This window comes from Barbus barbus, assembly GCF_936440315.1.
Source record: "Barbus barbus genome assembly, chromosome: 21".
In the NCBI taxonomy this organism is placed as follows: domain Eukaryota; kingdom Metazoa; phylum Chordata; class Actinopteri; order Cypriniformes; family Cyprinidae; genus Barbus; species Barbus barbus.
This window is the reverse complement of record NC_136749.1, coordinates 3,371,781-3,391,033: the sequence shown is the minus strand read 5'-3', so window position 1 is coordinate 3,391,033 and position 19,253 is coordinate 3,371,781. Positions and strand designations below refer to the sequence as shown.

Below are 19,253 nucleotides of genomic sequence, written 5' to 3'. Positions count from 1 at the left end.
GGATTTGGCAATTGCCAATTTTGCAATAGACTGTCCTGATCACCAGGGACCAAATGAATGTTAAACCGCTGACCTGGCTCTCTCAACCAGCGGCTCCTTTTACACGTGTCCAAATCTGTCATTAGTGATCTGCGGTTATCTTCAAACAATAACTCACCCTGTTAGACATGAAAGTAAATAATCAATCACACTTTTATCTCTAAACTTCAGTCTACAGTCAAACCTCGGCTTGGTATTTGCTATCTTGTCTTAAATGCTGCTGATCTGTGTCTGCTAGCAATATATTTTGTTATTTGTCTTTGACAATTGGCCTCAGGGGTTTTCTTGGAGCAAGATAGAGAGAAATAAGTTATTCTTTTGAACAAATGTTGCCTGTTCCTACGTTCTCTAGCTGCCTGTATTGTTTGGAATGTATTTAACAGCCTTTTACTCCCATTTTACAGGAGAGCTGAAAGACTTATTTAATATATATACATATATATATACATACTGTTTATGTAAACCTTTTATTAGCCTTTACGCATAGTATTTATTTATAGCAATGTGTTCTGCATCCTCTCCACAATGTAAAGAGACTCAGGCTCCTACCTCAGTTGTCTCAGAATTATTTCCTAAAATACCTCAAACATCATGTGCCACGAATCAGCTGATATCGGTGAATTGATTTGTGTGTTTGTGTTTTATTGCACTGATTTTGTTACATCGTGGAGCTTTGTGATTTCTCTCTGTCTGTGCTGGAGTCTGCACTGCATTCTGCCTTATTTTACAGATTTATGCTTTATTTTTCAGTCGCTATTTGACCTTTTACTTCAGTGTTGAATCATGACTGAACTCAGGAAGTAGGCTATGTCAGATTACTCAAGGACTGTGAGGATTTGTGACATGAATTGTATTCTTTTATTATAGTTCCATACCATCATAATCATTCTAATTATTGACTTTTTGAGATTTGTGGATCAAACAGGAATGTATATCCTATCTAGAATGTTGTGGTTGCCTCTTACATGAACTGGAAACATTGCCGATATCTAATCCATTCCTTTATGCAATAATATTTAAGTTCATGTTTTTGTTCTATTTAATACAGAAGGAATCATACATTTTTGACTATCCTGTTGAACTTGGGAATCACTTCTTGAACATTTGAATGTAATGTGAAGTTTTCAATGGTTTTGTCAACTAATAAATTTAGTGGGATATAAGAAAAAAGACCAGTTGTGATGACTTTTATCAATATTTTATTTTCCGGTAAATTTCCAGCCCTAAACCTGCCTTGAAAATTCATAATTAGTTTTTTGTTAGTACCTACAATTTCTGTAATAAGCTACATTTATTCTGAACTTGTAACAGCCTTTCTCGGCGACTTGCGAGCAAGCAGTACTTTATTATTTTTTTAACTAGAAAATATATATATTAGTGCGCGTATATTGCCAACTTGATGATAGATTTACAAATTCAAGTCTAGAGCAGCGTCCCCTCATGAATATTAATTAGGCAACGTGACGTTCCGTCCGGTAGGCTTACCTGATTGGCTAAAAGACAGGCGTCGGTGAGTGGCCGCTGGTCAGTCTGGCCAATGAACGAATTGTAGGTTACCAAAAAAGGCATGATTGGACGGTCCATGACGCTCGCGACGTCTTCGCCTCTACTACAAGTTTTACGGTAGCAACATGGCCACTTACATGAAAGTAAACATGGACGTATGCTCTCTTGTGCTTATTTAAACATTGTAAGACTATGCTATTTTGATATCGCGCATATCACAACTTTAAAATGAAGCTGTCGCGAGTCACATCTCTAATACGGAGCCGTGGCGTTTACCGGATCAGAGATGAAGCTGTCCTTAAAAACAACTGCTCTGTGTCTGCAGCCAAACACAGCACTGCACTGTTGCACAGAAACCACGGCGAGCCCTCACAAGTCGTCCAGTACGCATATCATAACCATAGATAATGACATGTTGACAGTTTTATAAAGTTAACAGTGTTTTCTGCATGCTTGGCAGGTTGGAGTCATTGGTTCTTCCTCAAATGGGACCTGAAAGTGTCCTGGTGAAAATACTGGCGGCACCCATCAACCCCTCTGACTTAAACATGATTCAAGGCAAGAGCAAAGCATTTAATAAACTCAATAAATAATGCATTACCGAAGCAACGACCCTTAGTGGACAAATGCAAGCATTGACCTTTAAGCAGAGGATATTGTGTCAAATTTGTCGATTAATCGCGATTAATGGCATCCAAAATAAACGTTTTTGTTTACATGACGTGTATATTTATTATGCATATATGAAAAGACACACAGCATATATTTAGAAAATATGTACATGTATAATAATATATGTAATAGATAATCATAACATATTTTTAAATATATACATAAATATACACAGTACACACATATATTATGTAAACAAAAACGTTTATTTTGGATGCTATTAATCACGATTAATCGTTTAACAGCACTACTTTTTTATTTATTTAGTTCTGAATTGAAGCAAATCTAAATGAATGCTGTTGTTTTTTAGTTAATTTCAGCATTTAATTTATTAATTTTGTATTTAAAATGTATTGAATGTTTAAAAAAACAATGAGAACGAGATGTTTTTGCATTGCATATTTAAAACTGAGTGGAAAATATAGGCTATTTCTTTACATTAATCCAGGAAACTTTGATTTGAATGCAAATATCTTTCATATCTTATGATTTTGTGTATTCACCCACTTTTGTTAAACAGGCACATATGCCATCCTGCCTGAGCTTCCAGCAGTGGGGGGCAATGAGGGTGTGGGCCAGGTCATGGAGGTTGGTGACAAGGTGAAGACACTCAAGGTGGGCGATTGGGTGATTCCAAGAGATGCCGGCATAGGTGAACATTCAGATGACATTCATAAGTCAATGTGATCATCGGTCGTTCTCAAGCTATAACACCCCTGCATTGATCTGCACAGGAACGTGGAGAACAGCAGCTGTTTTGAAGGCTGATGATCTGGTGACTCTGCCTAAAGATATCCCTGTACTGTCTGCTGCCACTTTGGGAGTCAATCCCTGTACAGCTTTTAGGATGCTCACAGACTTTGAGGAGCTCAAACCAGGTTGGCAGCGCTTTACTCTATCCAAACCACTCATCCTACAACAGAGGTCTTTACTTAACTCTGTATTATAGGAGACACAGTCATCCAGAACGCAGCTAACAGCGGAGTCGGACAGGCTGTTATCCAGATTGCTGCTGCTAAGGGCATTCAAACCGTCAATGTCATCAGAGACAGGTAAAAATGACTTTCAGGGAAGGGTTCACCCAAAATGAAAATTTGGTCATCCTCAGGTCATCCAAGATGTGTATGAGTTTGTTTTTTTTATTTTGGAAAAGCCAATGGATGCGCTGCAGTGAATGGGTGCCGTCAGAATGAGAGTCCAAACAGCTGATCAAAACATCAACTGATGAAACCTGTGTCACTTTTGACCAAAATACCAGTCCATAAACCAGAATAAAGCTTCCTTCAGTGAAATTCCTTTAAATGAAATCAAAATTTGATGTAATTTATTTTCTGAATGCACTTGCATGGTTTTATGGTGGACAATTGATCAGTGCAGGTTTTTGTCATTATAATGTTTCAACAAATTTGCTTTGACTCTGAACTGACTTTTTGTTGGTGTCTCAAATTTGGGTCTCTGCTGTGTAATGAAGGACTTATAAATAAGTGTCCCGTATCGGCTGCAGAACAGCTCTTTAAGACAAAAAGTGCAGAAACTCTATGATTTTGTTATTGTGTGAAGCAGCTAGTTTGTCATTTTAGGCCTGACCTGCAGCAGCTCTCTGACAGACTGACAGCACTGGGAGCCACACACGTCATCACAGAGGAGACGCTAAGACGACCAGAAATGAAGGAGCTTTACAAGGTTAGTTTGTCCGAAACATTTTAGTCCTACAAGCATATTTGTTTGTCTATAAGTGAATCGTGTGTTATAAAAGCAACATATAAAAACATTCTGTAGCTTGAGAAAGATTCTGTATTTTGATGGTGTTCGGCGTTTGCTTTTAACAGTCGTGTCCTCGGCCTAAGCTAGCTCTGAATGGAGTTGGAGGAAAGAGCGCCACAGAGCTGTTACGTCATATACAGTAAGTGGCTACATTACCGAAACAGAGAAATGAAAATGTAAAAAAAAATCAAATAATGTAAACCGTGTCCAACTCATTGTTTAGTGACATTCGTTCTAGAAGAGTTTTTTTTCCGTAAGGGGGCCTCATAAAACTTCCAAGGGGCAACAGAATATTGTATTATATTTATTGTTATATGAAAAAATGTAACTTCAAATAATAAAACGCATAAAATCAAGATTAAATCATAGCTTTTTCCCCCTCAGTAACTAACATTGTGGTTAAAATCTCAAAATGTATTTAATTTAATATAATAGTAATTCCAGTCACCGTAAAAATGAAACCAATTCAAGTTTATTTGTATAGCACTTTTCGCGATGCAAATCGTTGCAATGCAGCTTTAGGTCAAAATGACAGTTTCAGTGCAGCTTCAAAGAGGTATAAACGACACCAGACGATGAATAAGTGTCTTATCTAGCGAAACGATCGGTCATTTAAAAAAAAAATGTATATGCTTGATAAACACAAATGCTTGCCTGTTCTGTGATACGCGGTCATGTTAATGTAATTTTTAATGTTTCTGAAATAAATTGCATTTATTTGATCACAAATACAGGGGAAAAACTGTACTATTCAGCAAGGATTATACTTTAAAGACTTATACTGTTATGAAACATTTATATTTTTATTTTTAAACATCTTTTTAATAATCAAAAATCCTGAAAAAAGTATCACAGGTTATAACAATAATAAAAATAAACATGACGCACTGTTTCTAACACTGATAATAAATCAGCATATTAGAATGACTGGAGTAATGGCTGATGAAAAATCAGTATTGCATCACAGAAACATATTTTAAAGTATAGTAAAATAGAAAACCATTATTTTAAATTGTAATATTTCACAATATTATAATTTTTTCTGTATTTTTGATCAAATATGCTAAATCCAGGCTTGATGAGCATAAGAGACTTCCTTCAAAAACATTTAAAATGGTAATTTTCCAAATTTTTATACTGTATTTTTAAAGTTAAATGTTGTAAAAAGGTTAGGAATCACATTTGTTTCAAGTGCTTTTTATTGGGTGTGGGGGGGGCCTCCAACATGATTTTTGCCTAGGGCCTCCTAATGTCTAGAACCACTCCTGCCTTGTCCCACGATGTTTTTGCACAATTTTGGACACAGTAGGCCACCAAATGGGAATTAAATATTCCATGGAGGGATTTGTAAAATATTTTAAAATAAATACGGTGGGTAACTCGAAGCGAGGCTTTACAGATCACAGTGCAAGCGGGAGAAGTCTCATATCACGGTCGTCACGGTCGCGGATGACAACATGCAGGATCAACACTGTTCATGTATCGCAGGGCACGAAAAGATTTGTGCATTTAACCAGTTTAATATGGAGAGGCACTGAAACGTAGACCTTCATTTATGTGTTTTTGATCTACACTGTACAAGACGCGAGAACAGTCCGCTATTTAGGTTTGTTGTTAGCATGGACTCAGTAAAGCTAGCTAGTTTTAGCCAGAGATACCTTGCTGAAGCACAAGATAACATTAACGTTCTGCTTGAGCAGATGAAAATGGTAACTTAATGAGTGTAAGACAAGCAGAAAATGAACGTTTTTGTCTTCATTTGTATTGGGGTTGAATACTTAGGGACATTTTGCTCTGTTTTGTTTGGATTCAGGAAATGTAATAAAATAAATTATATTGCCCATCCTCTCAGGATACCTGGAATCAGTGTACAAGTACCCCAGGCACATCGTTTGTCCATTTTTGAAGCATAAACCCCATAAAACCGATGCGAGCTTCGCATCTTCCAATGTTTCTCCATGGCGCTGAAACCTAAAGATGTCCGAGTTCCGCTCCCGGCACAACTGATACTCGACTGCCATTGGCTAGTCTGCGTCCGAGGGGAGGGGCTTACCGATAGGTCAATTGGAGAGGGGCCTTCGCATCAACCGCTCTTCTGAAGCATGAACCAAACCAGCCAGCGGAACAACATTACAAACTTTGATTTGAACAATACCTTGATGAGCACGGTGTATGAGGTCTGTAAATGAATGAACAAGGTGTCTGTGTTCCTCAGAAGTGGAGGCAGCATGGTGACCTACGGTGGGATGGCCAAACAACCAGTCACTGCTCCAGTGGTGAGTTTAACTGTCTGCACTGGATCAACCTTAAAGGTGCTGTATGTAAGATTGACAATAGGTATTGCAGTCCAAATTCAAAATATTGGAGAGGGCTTTTTTCAGCCGGCCCCTCGTCCTCAGATTTAAGGCACATGCAGGTTGCCAGATTAACGACACCAGCAGGAACGAGCGCACATGACGATGAATGACATGAAATACGCTGTGTTTTCCGCCAACTGGCAACCCAAGGTGCCAAAATACAATTGGGTAAAGTGGCAGTGGGTGGGTTTCACAAACCAAAACAGAGACCGACATCCCGGCCGGAATGCACATTTTTAAAGGAGAATAACTGACTGTAGCATTGTTTTTCAGATAAACAAGTATGTTAACTTAGCATGTTTCGTAAATATCTGCAAACATATTATGATATGTTTATGCTTTTGTAGAGTCAAAAACTTACATACAGCACCTTTGATATCTTAAATGTATAATTATAGTGGAAGGTTTCTATTGTCACGCTCCTATAATGTGGTGTACTTTGCACTTATACATGCTGTCTTTAGAGTGCGCTGATCTTCAAAGATGTGAAAATAAGAGGTTTTTGGGTGACCCAATGGAAGAGAGACAACAAACATGGTGAGTGCCTGCAGTCTTTCATAAATGGTGCTGTTGTTTGAGGAGCAATAGAGTTTAATCTAAAACACTCATTGGAATTTTTGTGATAGATGAAGACGCCTTGCGTAACATGCTGGATGAACTCTGCGTCCTGATTCGTGCCGGGAAGCTGTCGGCTCCAGCTTGCACTGAAGTGCGCCTTCAAGACTTCAGAAAGGCCCTGGAGAACGCCATGAAGCCGTATGTGTCCACCAAGCAAGTTTTTGTCATGTGACCCTATTTGTGTGTCTTTCACATGCGTTTGTTAAGATCTGCGTAATCGAATCACGATAGCTTTATCAGCTGTTTTGGCTTTGATTTTGAATGTGTTGACATTTATTGTATACTTGGTATATATGAGCATCATACGGATTGTCATGTCTACATTTATGACGACTACAAACAGATAACCGGATAATGTACAGAGAGTATGAGTTTGACTAGCTGCCAAGACTGAGCATTTGTTTCATCTCAAGTATCTTGGCAGATTATTGTTGCTTTATCACATGGAGTCAAACAGAAAAATCCTCATATGGAGAATGTTAAAGACAGACATTCGTGTCAATTATAAAACCCTGTAACAGACTGAATAATTAGAAATGATGACATGTTTTTTTTAAGGTGGACAGTGTTTTTATTCTGTAAGAAAACATGCACATGAACTCTGATGGAAACACATTTGTCAATTAAATTCCTGGATGCCTCAACTGATGTGGTGCAGATAATTATGTAGGAAAAAGAGTCACAGCCTTCCCCAGTTGCATCAATTATTTTATTGATACTTTGCACCAGTTTCCCAGGAAGTGATTTTGTTCTCTTGAACACAAGATTAATTTTATTTGCAGATGTTTTATGCAGTATTCATTTTTTCCACACAAGTTTAATTTGCAACTTTAGATGCAAATCAAACGCTACTGCATTGTACTGTTTTGTGGCTACTGTACTGTATTGTTGGTCACAGTGAGTGTTCGTACTGCTGGATGCCTTAATTACTGCTGGACTCCACAACTGTGGCATTATGTAGTGTGGGAGGAAAAAATGACATCATGTTTATGAATGCATTTATGTATAAATTGCAGGAGTACATAATTTATCATTATGCATAATTTATCATTATCAAACCACTTTTGACAGTCTTTCACGCAAAAAAAAAACTTGTATAGAACAGAGACAAATCAGTGTCAACTTGTTTCTGATGTGGGATTAACAAAACATTTATCTTAAAATTAAAAGAGTCAGAATTCTGCAATGTTATTGCAGAGAAGCCATTGCACTGTATGTCTCCGTAAAGAAGAAAAGACAACTGCAATTTTTATTTACCTTCATGTCACTCCAATTTTTGGGGACCCCCCCAAAAACATTTTCATTTTGGGCTGAACTAAGAGACAGTTCAGTAAATATAAAGAAATCATGATAGATCAAATTTATGAATAGCACGTTAAAAGTTAAAATACTTTAAATATTAGTGAGAAAATGTGGTCAACAGTCTGAAGGGATCACGTGCATAAACGCTGCTGTTCTGTGATCAGTTCAAACACAGCAGACTCAGCATCAGTGACAGCAGCAGTGTAAACAGCACTGGAGCATTGGATGATCCTCTCTCCTTCACCACGCACTTCTCATAGGCCTCAAAGTCCACTTCCCTCATCGCGCACACGTGATCGATGCGGCAGTCAGCTTGGCACTCCATCAGGTCATAATTCACAGAGTTGAACTCATAGTACTTCTGCAGATAACACTTGTCGCTGGATATCCGCTCCATCACGCGGTGCATGGATGCGGGAGAGGCGTCCGGCACACGAAACGCCTCGGTCAGCCGGTACTCCTTCTCCCAGCGCTCATGTACCACATTTGAGTATGACAGGTTCATATAGTAGGTGAGTATATCCTTCAGAAACACAAAGCAGCAAGAAAAGAAATGTGAAAAAATGTATTTTGTTCCTCAATTTGCAACATTAATGCATTAAAGTAAACAGAAAGAAGATCCGGCTGTTGAAAGTTGTGTGTGGAGCATTTGTTGCTTGCTCTTACAACAGTTGCTTAGACTTTAAAGGGGTCATCGGATGCAAAATTCACTTTACAAGTTGTTTGAATATAAATGTGTTTTGGAAGTGTGTGTACACATCCATCCTATAATGATAAAAATCCACCCAGTGTTTTTTTTAAATCCCTATTTTAAAAACCCGTTTCTCAAATCAGGCTGTTCTGAGATTCCTGTCAGAATGATGTAGTTCTGCACAGGCCCCTCCCACGAGAGTTGATTGACAAGACCGGCTTACCTTAGACCCGCCCTGAGTGAGCTGAGAGCTGTCCGCCATTGTGTCGATTACGGTGCAGGGGAAGACAAGATGTCTCCGATTAAGCGATTGAAGTGTTTAGTTGTTGGATGTAATAATGAATATAGCAGTTGTCATTTACTTCTGACATCTGAGGAGATGTCAGGATTATCAAACGACTTTAGACAGTCTTTCACGCAAAAAAAAAAAAATGTGTATAGAACAGAGACAAATCAGTGTAAGATTAAAAAAACATTACATGCAACTTTTTATATTAAAATTAAGAGAGTCAGAATTCCTCTGAAGATGCAGAGGATTGATGTTACTTTAATGTTGAAGTGAATGCACCGATCCCCAATCTACATAAATGCATCTATGTTTGCCCAAATCATTCGTGATCCAGCTTTATCTACAGAAGAAGTCAGTATAAGGATTTTTATGAATCTTTGCAAATCGCCTTTCCTAATAATGTGCTAGTTAGCCAGTTTCGCTGTTAAGATTAGTATGCTCCATAGATATATATACCTAGATGCCTCTATCGACTGTTTCTTTGGGCCGCGATACAAGCCATCTGCCACTTTTGGAACGGTCTGCACATCTTTGAGCGCATTGACTGTGTGCGTCTACAACAGCAAGTTATACGCTTGTATATCTTTCAATATTCATTGATTATTATGGTGAATGTGAGATGGCTGACGCATCAGCGTATCTGAAGCGGTCGAATAGGGAATCTACACATATCTGCTCGTCACGCCAAGGAAGAGAGGGGTGGAGTCAGCAGAGATCACTGGCATTTAAAGCAACATGGACTAGATTTCAAGAAACCTCAAGCTTTGGAGGGTCTGCAATCGAAAACAAAAAAAGTGACAAAAGCCTACACTAAATGAACAACTCTGCTAAATGAACATGATCTGGCTGAAGGTCTGGAATGGATGTCCGCTTTCATTGGCCAAGGCCCGCCCATGAGGCCGTTTGACCGACATGTCAAACAACCAATCATAGTTCATTTCGTTTAGCGTCATGTGTGAAACTCTCGGATGTATTTTAAAGATGCTATGCCACAAACTTTAAATATTTCATATACTTTTGAAAATCCAGCGTTTAGTTGACCCTGATAAGCGTTCGTCGTCACATTTGTAAACACGACGGCTTTCTTCTTTCGTGAAGGGTTTGGTGCCACAGCATCTTTGTTTCCCAGCGGACCGAAAATAAACGTGACACTCGCATCTCCCGGAAATCCGGTTTAATTCAACCAGTCAGACTTAAGGCTGTGTCCAAATTCAGGGTCTGCATCCTTCGGAGTACTCATTTGAAGGATGTTACGTCACAGCGCCGCGACGAAGGCTGTCCAAATTCGTAGGATCCTTCAAATGCGGCCCACAAATACGTCCTCCTTTTCCCCGAATTGGAAGGATGGGTGTGGTGGATCCTTTCCCGTCCTACCTATCCCATAATTCTTTTCGGCAGAGCGTAATGGCGGACGAAGCGAGCGGTAGCGGAGTGGGAGAGGAGTTTCTCTGACAAAACAAGCTAAAGTTTATGCTTCGGCTCAATGAATTTGTAGGAGAAATTAGTAGAATACTTAAAAACAAATAAAAATAGGCTATAATGGCTTACCTGGATGTGACTGTCTTGTAGTCTGATATAAAAAACTCTCCGACAACGAGCAAAGAAAGTATTTAATTTATTTAATTGCTTTATTTCTTCCAAAAGAATTAAAATGAGGAGAATAACTCTTTGTTTGTCCATTTTCCCGCTTCTTGCTTGGCGCTGTCACGGTTGCTAGGCGACAGGATATGAGCAACGGGTAAGGGAGGGAACTGAAAGAAGGGTAGGCTGTCCAAATTCACAAACACCGACTTCCGGGTTTTGCGGACGTCGGAGGATCCCTCCTCCTTCAAGCGGGTAGGAAGGATCCTAAGGAGGATGCAGACCCTGAATTTGGACACAGCCTTCGACATTCCTGAAGTGTTTCCAGAAAATAGTGCCATATGCATCAGACGTTTAGCCAACGTTCCATGGGCGTGACGTCTGAGGCTGAGACTATTAGTGAGGTAAATTTCACTTATCTTCTGGTAGCTATGAGAGAGAGAGTACTGTGGGATCTGGGCTGTGTTTCCCAAAAGCATCGTAAGCTTAAGTACATCATAGACCCTTGAAACCAATGGAGCTACGATCAACTTAAGCTTACGATGCTTTTGGGAAATGCAGCCCTGATCTGATTGAGCAAATGTTTATAGATGTTTTATTTGTTAAGATGATTTTATTTGATATATATATATATATGAGTGAGTAGGGGTAGGAGTAGGGGATATGTGAGTAGGGGTTTATATGAATGTTTATATGAATGTATCTATGAATGTATGTTTATATGAATGTAAAGAACTGACTGTCTTTAGAAAAGTTTAGATCAGGGGTTCTCAACTTTTTTTGCTCCAACCTTGATCAAACTCGCCTGCCCGTAACAGTGTAGTAATCCTGAAGACCTTGATTAGCAAGCTCAGATGTGTTTGGTTAGGGTGGGAGCTAAACTGCAGGACAGTGGACCTCGAGGCCCAGAGTTGAGAACCCCAGCTTCAGATTATATTCTCTTTTCATCTTGACTCTGTATAATGCATATAGAGGGTATGCGCATGACGTCACCATCAGCTGGAGTGACTGCGGAGTGAATGACAGCATCAGAACACAACACATCTAAAACGAGGAACTACTTAGTGATTGACTGTATTTGACAAGAAATCTGAGGTCTATTTTTACAGAAAGCTACAGAAAAGAGAAGCTAATGGGTCCCAACAATTCAAAGAAACAAATGGACTCCAGGCAGCGAAACACAGATTTGCATTTATCATTTTATGTTAATATGTTGAATTTTGCGGTAAAATCATACCCTTATTGTATTATGTATCGTATTGACAAATCTTATATTCTGCATAACTGGATGTGTTTAAATAAACACTGACAAAAACTAACATTTTTTGGGCTGAGCGATGTCTCGTCGTTCCGTCTTCTGTCTCCTGCCCCAGACAACGTTGGATTGTGTAGTGTGTTAAACGACGATGTTGTTGACTTGCCATTAAAATCTAGTGAGTAATTTCCTGAGTTGTGCCGCAGAAACAGCGTTTCCTGCACGGCAAGGACTAAGCCATATATTCGTTCTCTGTATCATTTATTCGTTTTCTGTGAACAATTTAATACGTTATTCCTGAAGCAGTAAGTTGGGGATTGCCTTTTATTTTTTGTAAACTTCGTTTTCTCCTGTTTTGTCTAGCTAGGGAGTTAGGGAAGACTTCTGTATTTATTTTAGTAATTTTCTTTGTTAGGTAATTTAAGTCTAAACCCCTAGTTAGTGCTTTGGTTGGTTATTTTGGCCTGGATCCCCTTCTGAAGAGATGTGCTTCTTGATCCAAGAGATAATAAACTTGTAATCATCCCTGTGTGGTCACTGTGAGCTGGGACAGGAGAAGAGAAGTGTCGTTGTGTCGTTTACCCATTTTTATATTACTCTTGTCACTGGCCTTACCAACCCTAGACTGGTGAGGATGTGACTATATATATATATATAAACTTAACCTTATTTTTTAGCTTGTCGAGACAACATTTCTCATTTTTGTTTGTTTAACTTGATGTGAAAAAAAAAAACAGTAAATATATATATAAAAAATTACTAAAACTTCTTACCTTGATCAAAAGTGTTTTGGTGTCATACTCGAAGATGCGAATTCCAGGATTATTTCCGCCATTTATGACACCAGGTAATGTTGTTATCCAGGGCGTCACTCCTGGAGTCAGGAACATTGCACTTATGGGAGATCCTGTAAGGGATATTCCAGGGAGCTTCCAGTTTATACACAATTTGTGAAAGGCATCTTCACTCTCAGAAAAAAAGCCATCACTGGATGCACTCTTTCAAAAGTGCACCATTCAGTTACTAAAATGCACCATTGAAGTGCACCCTTTAGGGATAAATATGGTACAAATGTGTACCTTTTGAAAGGGTACACTCTCAGAAAAGAAAAGGTACAAAAGCTGTCATTGGGGTGGTACCTTTTCGAAAGGACCATTTTTGTACTAACATGTACACTGTAGGTATATGCACCCTTTAGCTTTTTAAAACTAAATTTAGTGTTGTCATTTTTATTATATTTCAGTTTTAGTTTAATACATCGTTGTTAAATATAAAGTAAAAATATTGCCTGAAATTAAATGTTTATAGATGGATAGATTCAGTAAATGCTTATTTTAAGTAACACAGGTTTTAATTGTTGATTCAGTTAATAACCCTAACAGTCTTTTATCCATTTTCTAACTTAAAGGGTAATTAAAATTCCAGAATATGCACAAATTGAATTAGTAGCAGAATTGAAAGTACCTTTGGAGCTGTAGAACATGCGGAAGCTGTCGGTGTGATGATGACCGAAGAACTGGCCCTGTATAACAGCGTTGTGCTTTTGTATGAGATCTATATAGCGCTTATTAAACTCTTTTCTGAACCAGGCTTTGTCTCGCTGCTTCTCAAAAAACCCTGGAGGGACATGGCCGATAATGTAAACCTGGGTAAGACAGAACAAAGGCTCTTTATGTGCAATAATGACACAAAACATGGATAAACTGACAAAACTGAAGGTCCCGCTTCCTTGCTGTAAGATACGGTAACACTTTATTATGATAGTCCACTTTAGACATTCTACTAACAATAAAGAACTTGCAACTACATGTTAACTAGCAGTCAGAGTATTAGTAGATTGTCTGCTTAATAACACACTTTATTTTGATGGGTCCACAATTTACTGACTATGAGAAACTTTGCAAGTATGTCAACTTATTCTACTGACCCTAAACCTACCCTACGGAGAATTAGTTGACATCTAGTTACAAAGTTACTTATAGTTAGTAGAATGTCTAAAGTGTAACCTTAGATGCAACTAACCTTCTCATTATTTTTAGCTGCGTCCTGAAGCACTTTATCGGCCCAACTGAACTGATCTGCAGGGTCTTTGATGCTTTCTGTGAGTTTGTTCTGATCGTAATAGAGGTTTGTATTTAGGACCACGACTCTGAGGCCAGTTTGATTCAGCAGCTTCTCTGTGTAATATCCACCTGTGAAAAACATTAACAATGAAAGTCATTCGTTAAAGCTATGAGATATAATTATTTTATAATATTGTATAACCTGTAATATTATTCTTCAACCAAACTCTTCCTTTTTGTCTGTGTCAGTGTATTGTTAATGATGAGCTGCTGTAGTTTGTACCCGTTTTAAAGGTCTCTTTTGACGCCGCATGTAGCCAGTCATGCCACATGTTTGCCGTTTGCTCATAAATGTTGTTTTTTTCTGGGGGCAATTGGCTCTTTGGATGGTAGTCATGATTTCCCATTGCAGAATACACCTTGGTATCTAAAGAAATACAAATGTGAAATGAATTTAATAGACAAAATAAACAAACAAGCAGTCAGCAGGCCATATGAAACACATACTAGGGAAAGTGGTTTTTATGATGTGGGTGAGATTGCCGATTATACGCAGGACAGGTTCGACTCCCAGCTGCTCGTTGGGCACATGAGGCGTATCATCTCTGTGAAAAAGAGTTTGAAATATATTTAATTATGTAAAAAATATATGACTTTAGTCAGACAGCTCATCTACCTACAATACAGGCCAAATGCTCAACACAGCAACTCATTCTTTATGATTACTCCCAGAATAATAATATGGAAGCATGACTTATACTATATTGGACACTTGTCATTATTCATTTTATATGAATGCACATTTTATTTTTGCTTACAAGGTTCAAGCATGTAAGAGCCTTTAGATGCTTTTAAGTTTCTGAAAGTCATACATTCTTCTTTGACTGGCAGTGTTGAAAATTTATTGTGCTCCTTTAAAACAAGTAAAACAGATTCATATTTTAGCTCGTTTGGTTCTATCGCCCTGAATTCAGTGGGGTTTTTAATGGGTTTTTGGTTAAACACCTAAAATAAGGTCTGAATACAAGCTCAAGATAGTTTTATTCTACAATAAATGAATCGGTAATACCCATTGTGTTTTTTTTACTCTTCTTGATAAAGGTGGTTGCTAACAAGTGTCTAAATGGGACAACAGAGGTTGTCGGGACATTAAACATCACCATGTCGAACTGATAAAGTCATCTAATCATTAGTCACTTTCCCAGCAACTTGTTGAAGTTGTGACTGTGGTGTAGTTCATTTAAAACGTCTAGCTTTTATTTCTGCACAATGCATTTAGACTTCAAAGTTCCAAAAGGTTGTGTTAAATTGTGAAGATTATCATGATGAACAAACGTGTAAGAACCATAACCTTTTGTTGGTCACAGAGCACAGTAATCCAAAGGCCAATGGAAAAATCTTGTTTTTGTCAGGTGACCCAAGGTGATGGCTTATGGGCTGGGCAACAAACATCCATCAACACTGCAGCACTCTATATTGAATACACTTCAAACTAGGACAGTCTTATGAGTTAAGAGGGCGCTTGGCACAAACCCGGTCCAGATGATGAAGTCCGGGTCAGGCAGGATCCCTCTCATGGCACTCAATGTTGAGTTTATCAGAGTCCATGGGGAGTCACAGGAATAATCTCCAAATATGCCTGCGTTTGGGGTCGGACGGCCTCCACTAGAAGCACATTTTGATGCAGAGTTACTCCCTACATCATAAGAAGGATCCCAGTGGAGGTCTGAGATGTGCCAGAAATAGCCTGTAGTGGAGAACAACTGTGATCAGCCTGGTGATATATTGAGCATGATATATCTCAAGACTACTGAGCTATAACAGATCTTAGTTTAAATGGACAGGCCATTGAAGACTGAAGATTTCACCATAAATGTGCAACATGATTCATAAGAAATTGAAGGCTAAATTATGAAAAATGGGACAACTGATTTCTTAATTTAGACTTTAATTTCATATCAATCATCTATCTATCTATCTATCTATCTATCTATCTATCTATCTATCTATCTATCTATCTATCTATCTACAATGTTCACGTGAAAATTGACTTAAATTAGTGGGGAAAAACGCCCCATGGGGTAAAATGCCCCCACTACTGTTTTTCCCTAAATAACCACAAGATAAAGTCAATATAAATTTTTATTGTCACTATGGACTACGTTGACGAGTGATGTAGAGTGATATAGTTTTCACCATGAAGCATGGGGGCATTTTACCCCACCCGTGGGGACGTATTGCCCCATAGGTGGGGTAAAACGCCCCCTTGGCACAAATTTAATTTTTTTTAAAAATCTAATAACATGAAAACTGGACATTTTTCAAACTTGTTTTATAATTTATGTCATTGTCTAAAACTATGATAACTTTTCTGAACACATTTAACTTTTGTTTCACTGAAAACAAAAGGACACAATCCTTAAGGGGGCATTTCCCCCCACTTTACCCTACGTGTGTGTGTGTGTATTACTCCACGAATAAACTAAGAATCATTTTAAGCTTCACAGTTAAATTGAGATCAAAAAAGATTAAATGCTTCTGCTTTTTCATGCCAGTTCCTCTGCTTTAAGTCACTTTGTAAAAAAAATGCATACATTTAAATTGGAAAACAATTTAGTATAATACATTATTTCATTAAAAAATATTGTAATAAATAAAAATAAACAAAAGCAACAGCACAATATTTGTTGGCCATGTATCCAGAGGATATGGGAGTCATTTAGTACGGACTTAACTGACTTTTCCAACTGTTCTTTTCACTTTTGTCTTCACATTGCCTTCATATTAGCTTTACATCTTCCATCCTAAAAACTACACATTCTGATACACTGCTGAAAGTCCCTACTCTTCAATGAACTTCATATTGCTTTTTTAAAGATGTGCAGTATACAGTCGTTTATCTTAGCCGAAACAACTCAAAGCATTTAAGGACATACCTTTCATCACATTACTTCTACCAGAGACGATGAAAATGTTGAGAAGAATAATTTTCCAAACACATGCCATTGTCAGATTCATCTAATGCGTGAGCGATCCAGAGACTCTGATCTGACTGCTGTTATCCTGCATCAACACATTCATTCCACAGCCGCCAATAAACTGACAGATAAGATAAGTCAGCTGGAGCAAATCAACAGGCAGGACTTGCTCAAACATAGTTCTCCAGCTGTTACTATGTGTAAGGAGAAATAAACCTGTTACCCATTTGTAACGGTCATTTACTATGCAGTCAACTTTCTATTTTGGTGTGCTGCTATTTTGAAGGCATGCCTGTAATGTTCGTACAGTAGCAGCTTGGCTTTAAAATGAAATCTAATGTCTTAATGTTTCCATACTGAATGCTTTACTTAAAAAAACAAAACAAATCAGTATGCATGTAAATGACATTTTACTTGTATGGCTATTGAGTATTCTCAATTCTTTGTATGAAGAAATTAACAGAATATTAAGAGCTATAAAGAACAGGGTTCCCACTCTTTTTCAGAGTTCATATTCCAGGACTTTTCCAGGACATTTCCAGGACATTTCAAATTTCATTACGATGGGAATAAAAGACATGGATAACATATTCATGGCCTAAAGTAATATATTCTTCCCTCCAGAAGTCTTTAAAAAACATACACATTATGGCTATGACTTAACTATAAAACCAGAACTGCACTGAATACGCACACACACTGAGCTGAGCACATTGCCTCTTCATTTGTATTTGACACTTGAAAAGCTGACTGACTGACACTTTCTACATCTACAGTGGTTGCTTGTAGGTCTTTGTTAGTTTGTCCGCAAATGTCCTGTCCCTTGTTTTCAGAAGCCCCTTCCCTGAGAAAATTTGTAATTTTTGTCTCTTTTTTTCATTTGTGCAACAACTTTTATATGGCCTTGCCCTCGTTCATGACTCTTTAGTGCTGACAGACCCATGTTACCGACATCAAAGGATTTCCTGCAAAACTTGCAATATGCCCTTAGCACATCTCCTGATACTTCTCCTAGCCAGTCCCTGAACTGGGATCTTCTTTCCATTCCTTCTTAAACTTGCACTGTCTCCCTGACATTTGTGTTGCTTATTTCTGTAATTCAAGATCAGAAATGTTACAGATGCAATGAATAGCCATTACATGCTCTAGTATCTTTATTTTTATTACCATCTCTTTTTACATCCCTCCTTGTTCTTAATTTACTGTATATGTTATTGACAGTATTCAGTCATTAGGTGTTAAATGGATCGTAGTTGATCAATAATCCATATTTATCATGAATTTAATGTTTTAAAATAAAATACAATTTTGAATAGTAAGAGAAAAGAACACTTTAAAAATGAGACTAAAATCACCAGTAGGTGGCAGCAAATAACAGTCTTAATGAGTGAGTCACCAGAGTAATTCTTATTAAACGATTCATTCAAAATGCTTATTCATTTAAGAATGAAGCAAATCACGGTCTTTATGAATGGTTCATTGAATCGCTTTCTCAAATGATTCATTGGGCAACGAAACACCAAGTAAGCGGTTTTCATTCACATAAGAAATAAATAAACGATGTGAAAGAGGAAGGAGTTTGTTCTTCGCGCGCTGTCTGAAATGCCTCTCTGTGTGTGTGTCCAAAGAAAACATTGAGCAAGTAATGTTACCGAATTATTTCACCACTTCTCACAATGGAATCGTTTGAAATTGCTTGAGCGTGTAAACGAGCAAGACAAAACATGTAACGTTAAGTTACAACTGATAAACTTTTACTCTGTGATGGTTAAATTTTATAACTAATCCGCAAACCGGTGCGGACTGTCTCCGTATGGATCACGGAACTACGGTCCATTTAACCCCTATTAACAAGATTAGCTACGTGCTTACCAGACAACATTTGCTGAAAACGTTCGAGCACTTAATTTCTAGCAAGCACCTGCAACCGCCAACACAAGACAGCGTCACTACGTCACAGCTAGAAAACTCTGCGTCCCTGAACAGAGCGCTTTCTGTTATTAACGTTAATTGTTTTAGACCATTTGTAAACTGTTCTGCAATGACCAAGGACATTAAAATAATAATAATAATTTTCCAGGACAACAAGATTTTTTTCCAGGACAATTTATGTTTTCTCTCATTTTCCATGTGTTTTC

The 19,253-nt window shown here is 38.0% G+C and overlaps 2 protein-coding genes across 3 annotated transcripts; one reads left to right on the top strand and one right to left on the bottom strand.

The window, feature by feature from the left end:
• Positions 1 to 1,623: 1,623 nt before the first annotated feature.
• mecr (mitochondrial trans-2-enoyl-CoA reductase) lies at positions 1,624 to 8,160 on the top strand. Its single transcript, XM_079445123.1, has 10 exons — positions 1,624 to 1,928; positions 2,006 to 2,103; positions 2,738 to 2,869; positions 2,952 to 3,095; positions 3,167 to 3,269; positions 3,798 to 3,900; positions 4,047 to 4,120; positions 6,197 to 6,257; positions 6,803 to 6,875; positions 6,965 to 8,160. The coding sequence occupies exons 1-10, from the start codon at positions 1,774 to 1,776 to the stop codon at positions 7,126 to 7,128; spliced, it is 1,107 nt and encodes a 368-aa protein (XP_079301249.1). The 5' UTR covers positions 1,624 to 1,773; the 3' UTR covers positions 7,129 to 8,160.
• LOC306887423 (acid sphingomyelinase-like phosphodiesterase 3b) lies at positions 7,512 to 19,063 on the bottom strand. 2 transcript variants are annotated; one of them, XM_079445121.1, is made up of 8 exons: positions 17,074 to 17,362; positions 15,671 to 15,884; positions 14,645 to 14,742; positions 14,421 to 14,564; positions 14,097 to 14,266; positions 13,539 to 13,719; positions 12,848 to 12,981; positions 7,512 to 8,781 (listed from the first exon to the last, which is right to left on the bottom strand). In XM_079445121.1, the coding sequence occupies exons 1-8, from the start codon at positions 17,153 to 17,155 to the stop codon at positions 8,419 to 8,421; spliced, it is 1,386 nt and encodes a 461-aa protein (XP_079301247.1). In that variant the 5' UTR covers positions 17,156 to 17,362; the 3' UTR covers positions 7,512 to 8,418. The 2 variants fall into 2 exon arrangements, with proteins under 2 accessions (XP_079301247.1, XP_079301248.1); XM_079445122.1 differs by lacking the exon at positions 17,074 to 17,362 and adding an exon at positions 18,988 to 19,063 and having other exon boundaries at positions 7,654 to 8,781.
• Between the last annotated feature and the right edge of the window lie 190 nt (positions 19,064 to 19,253).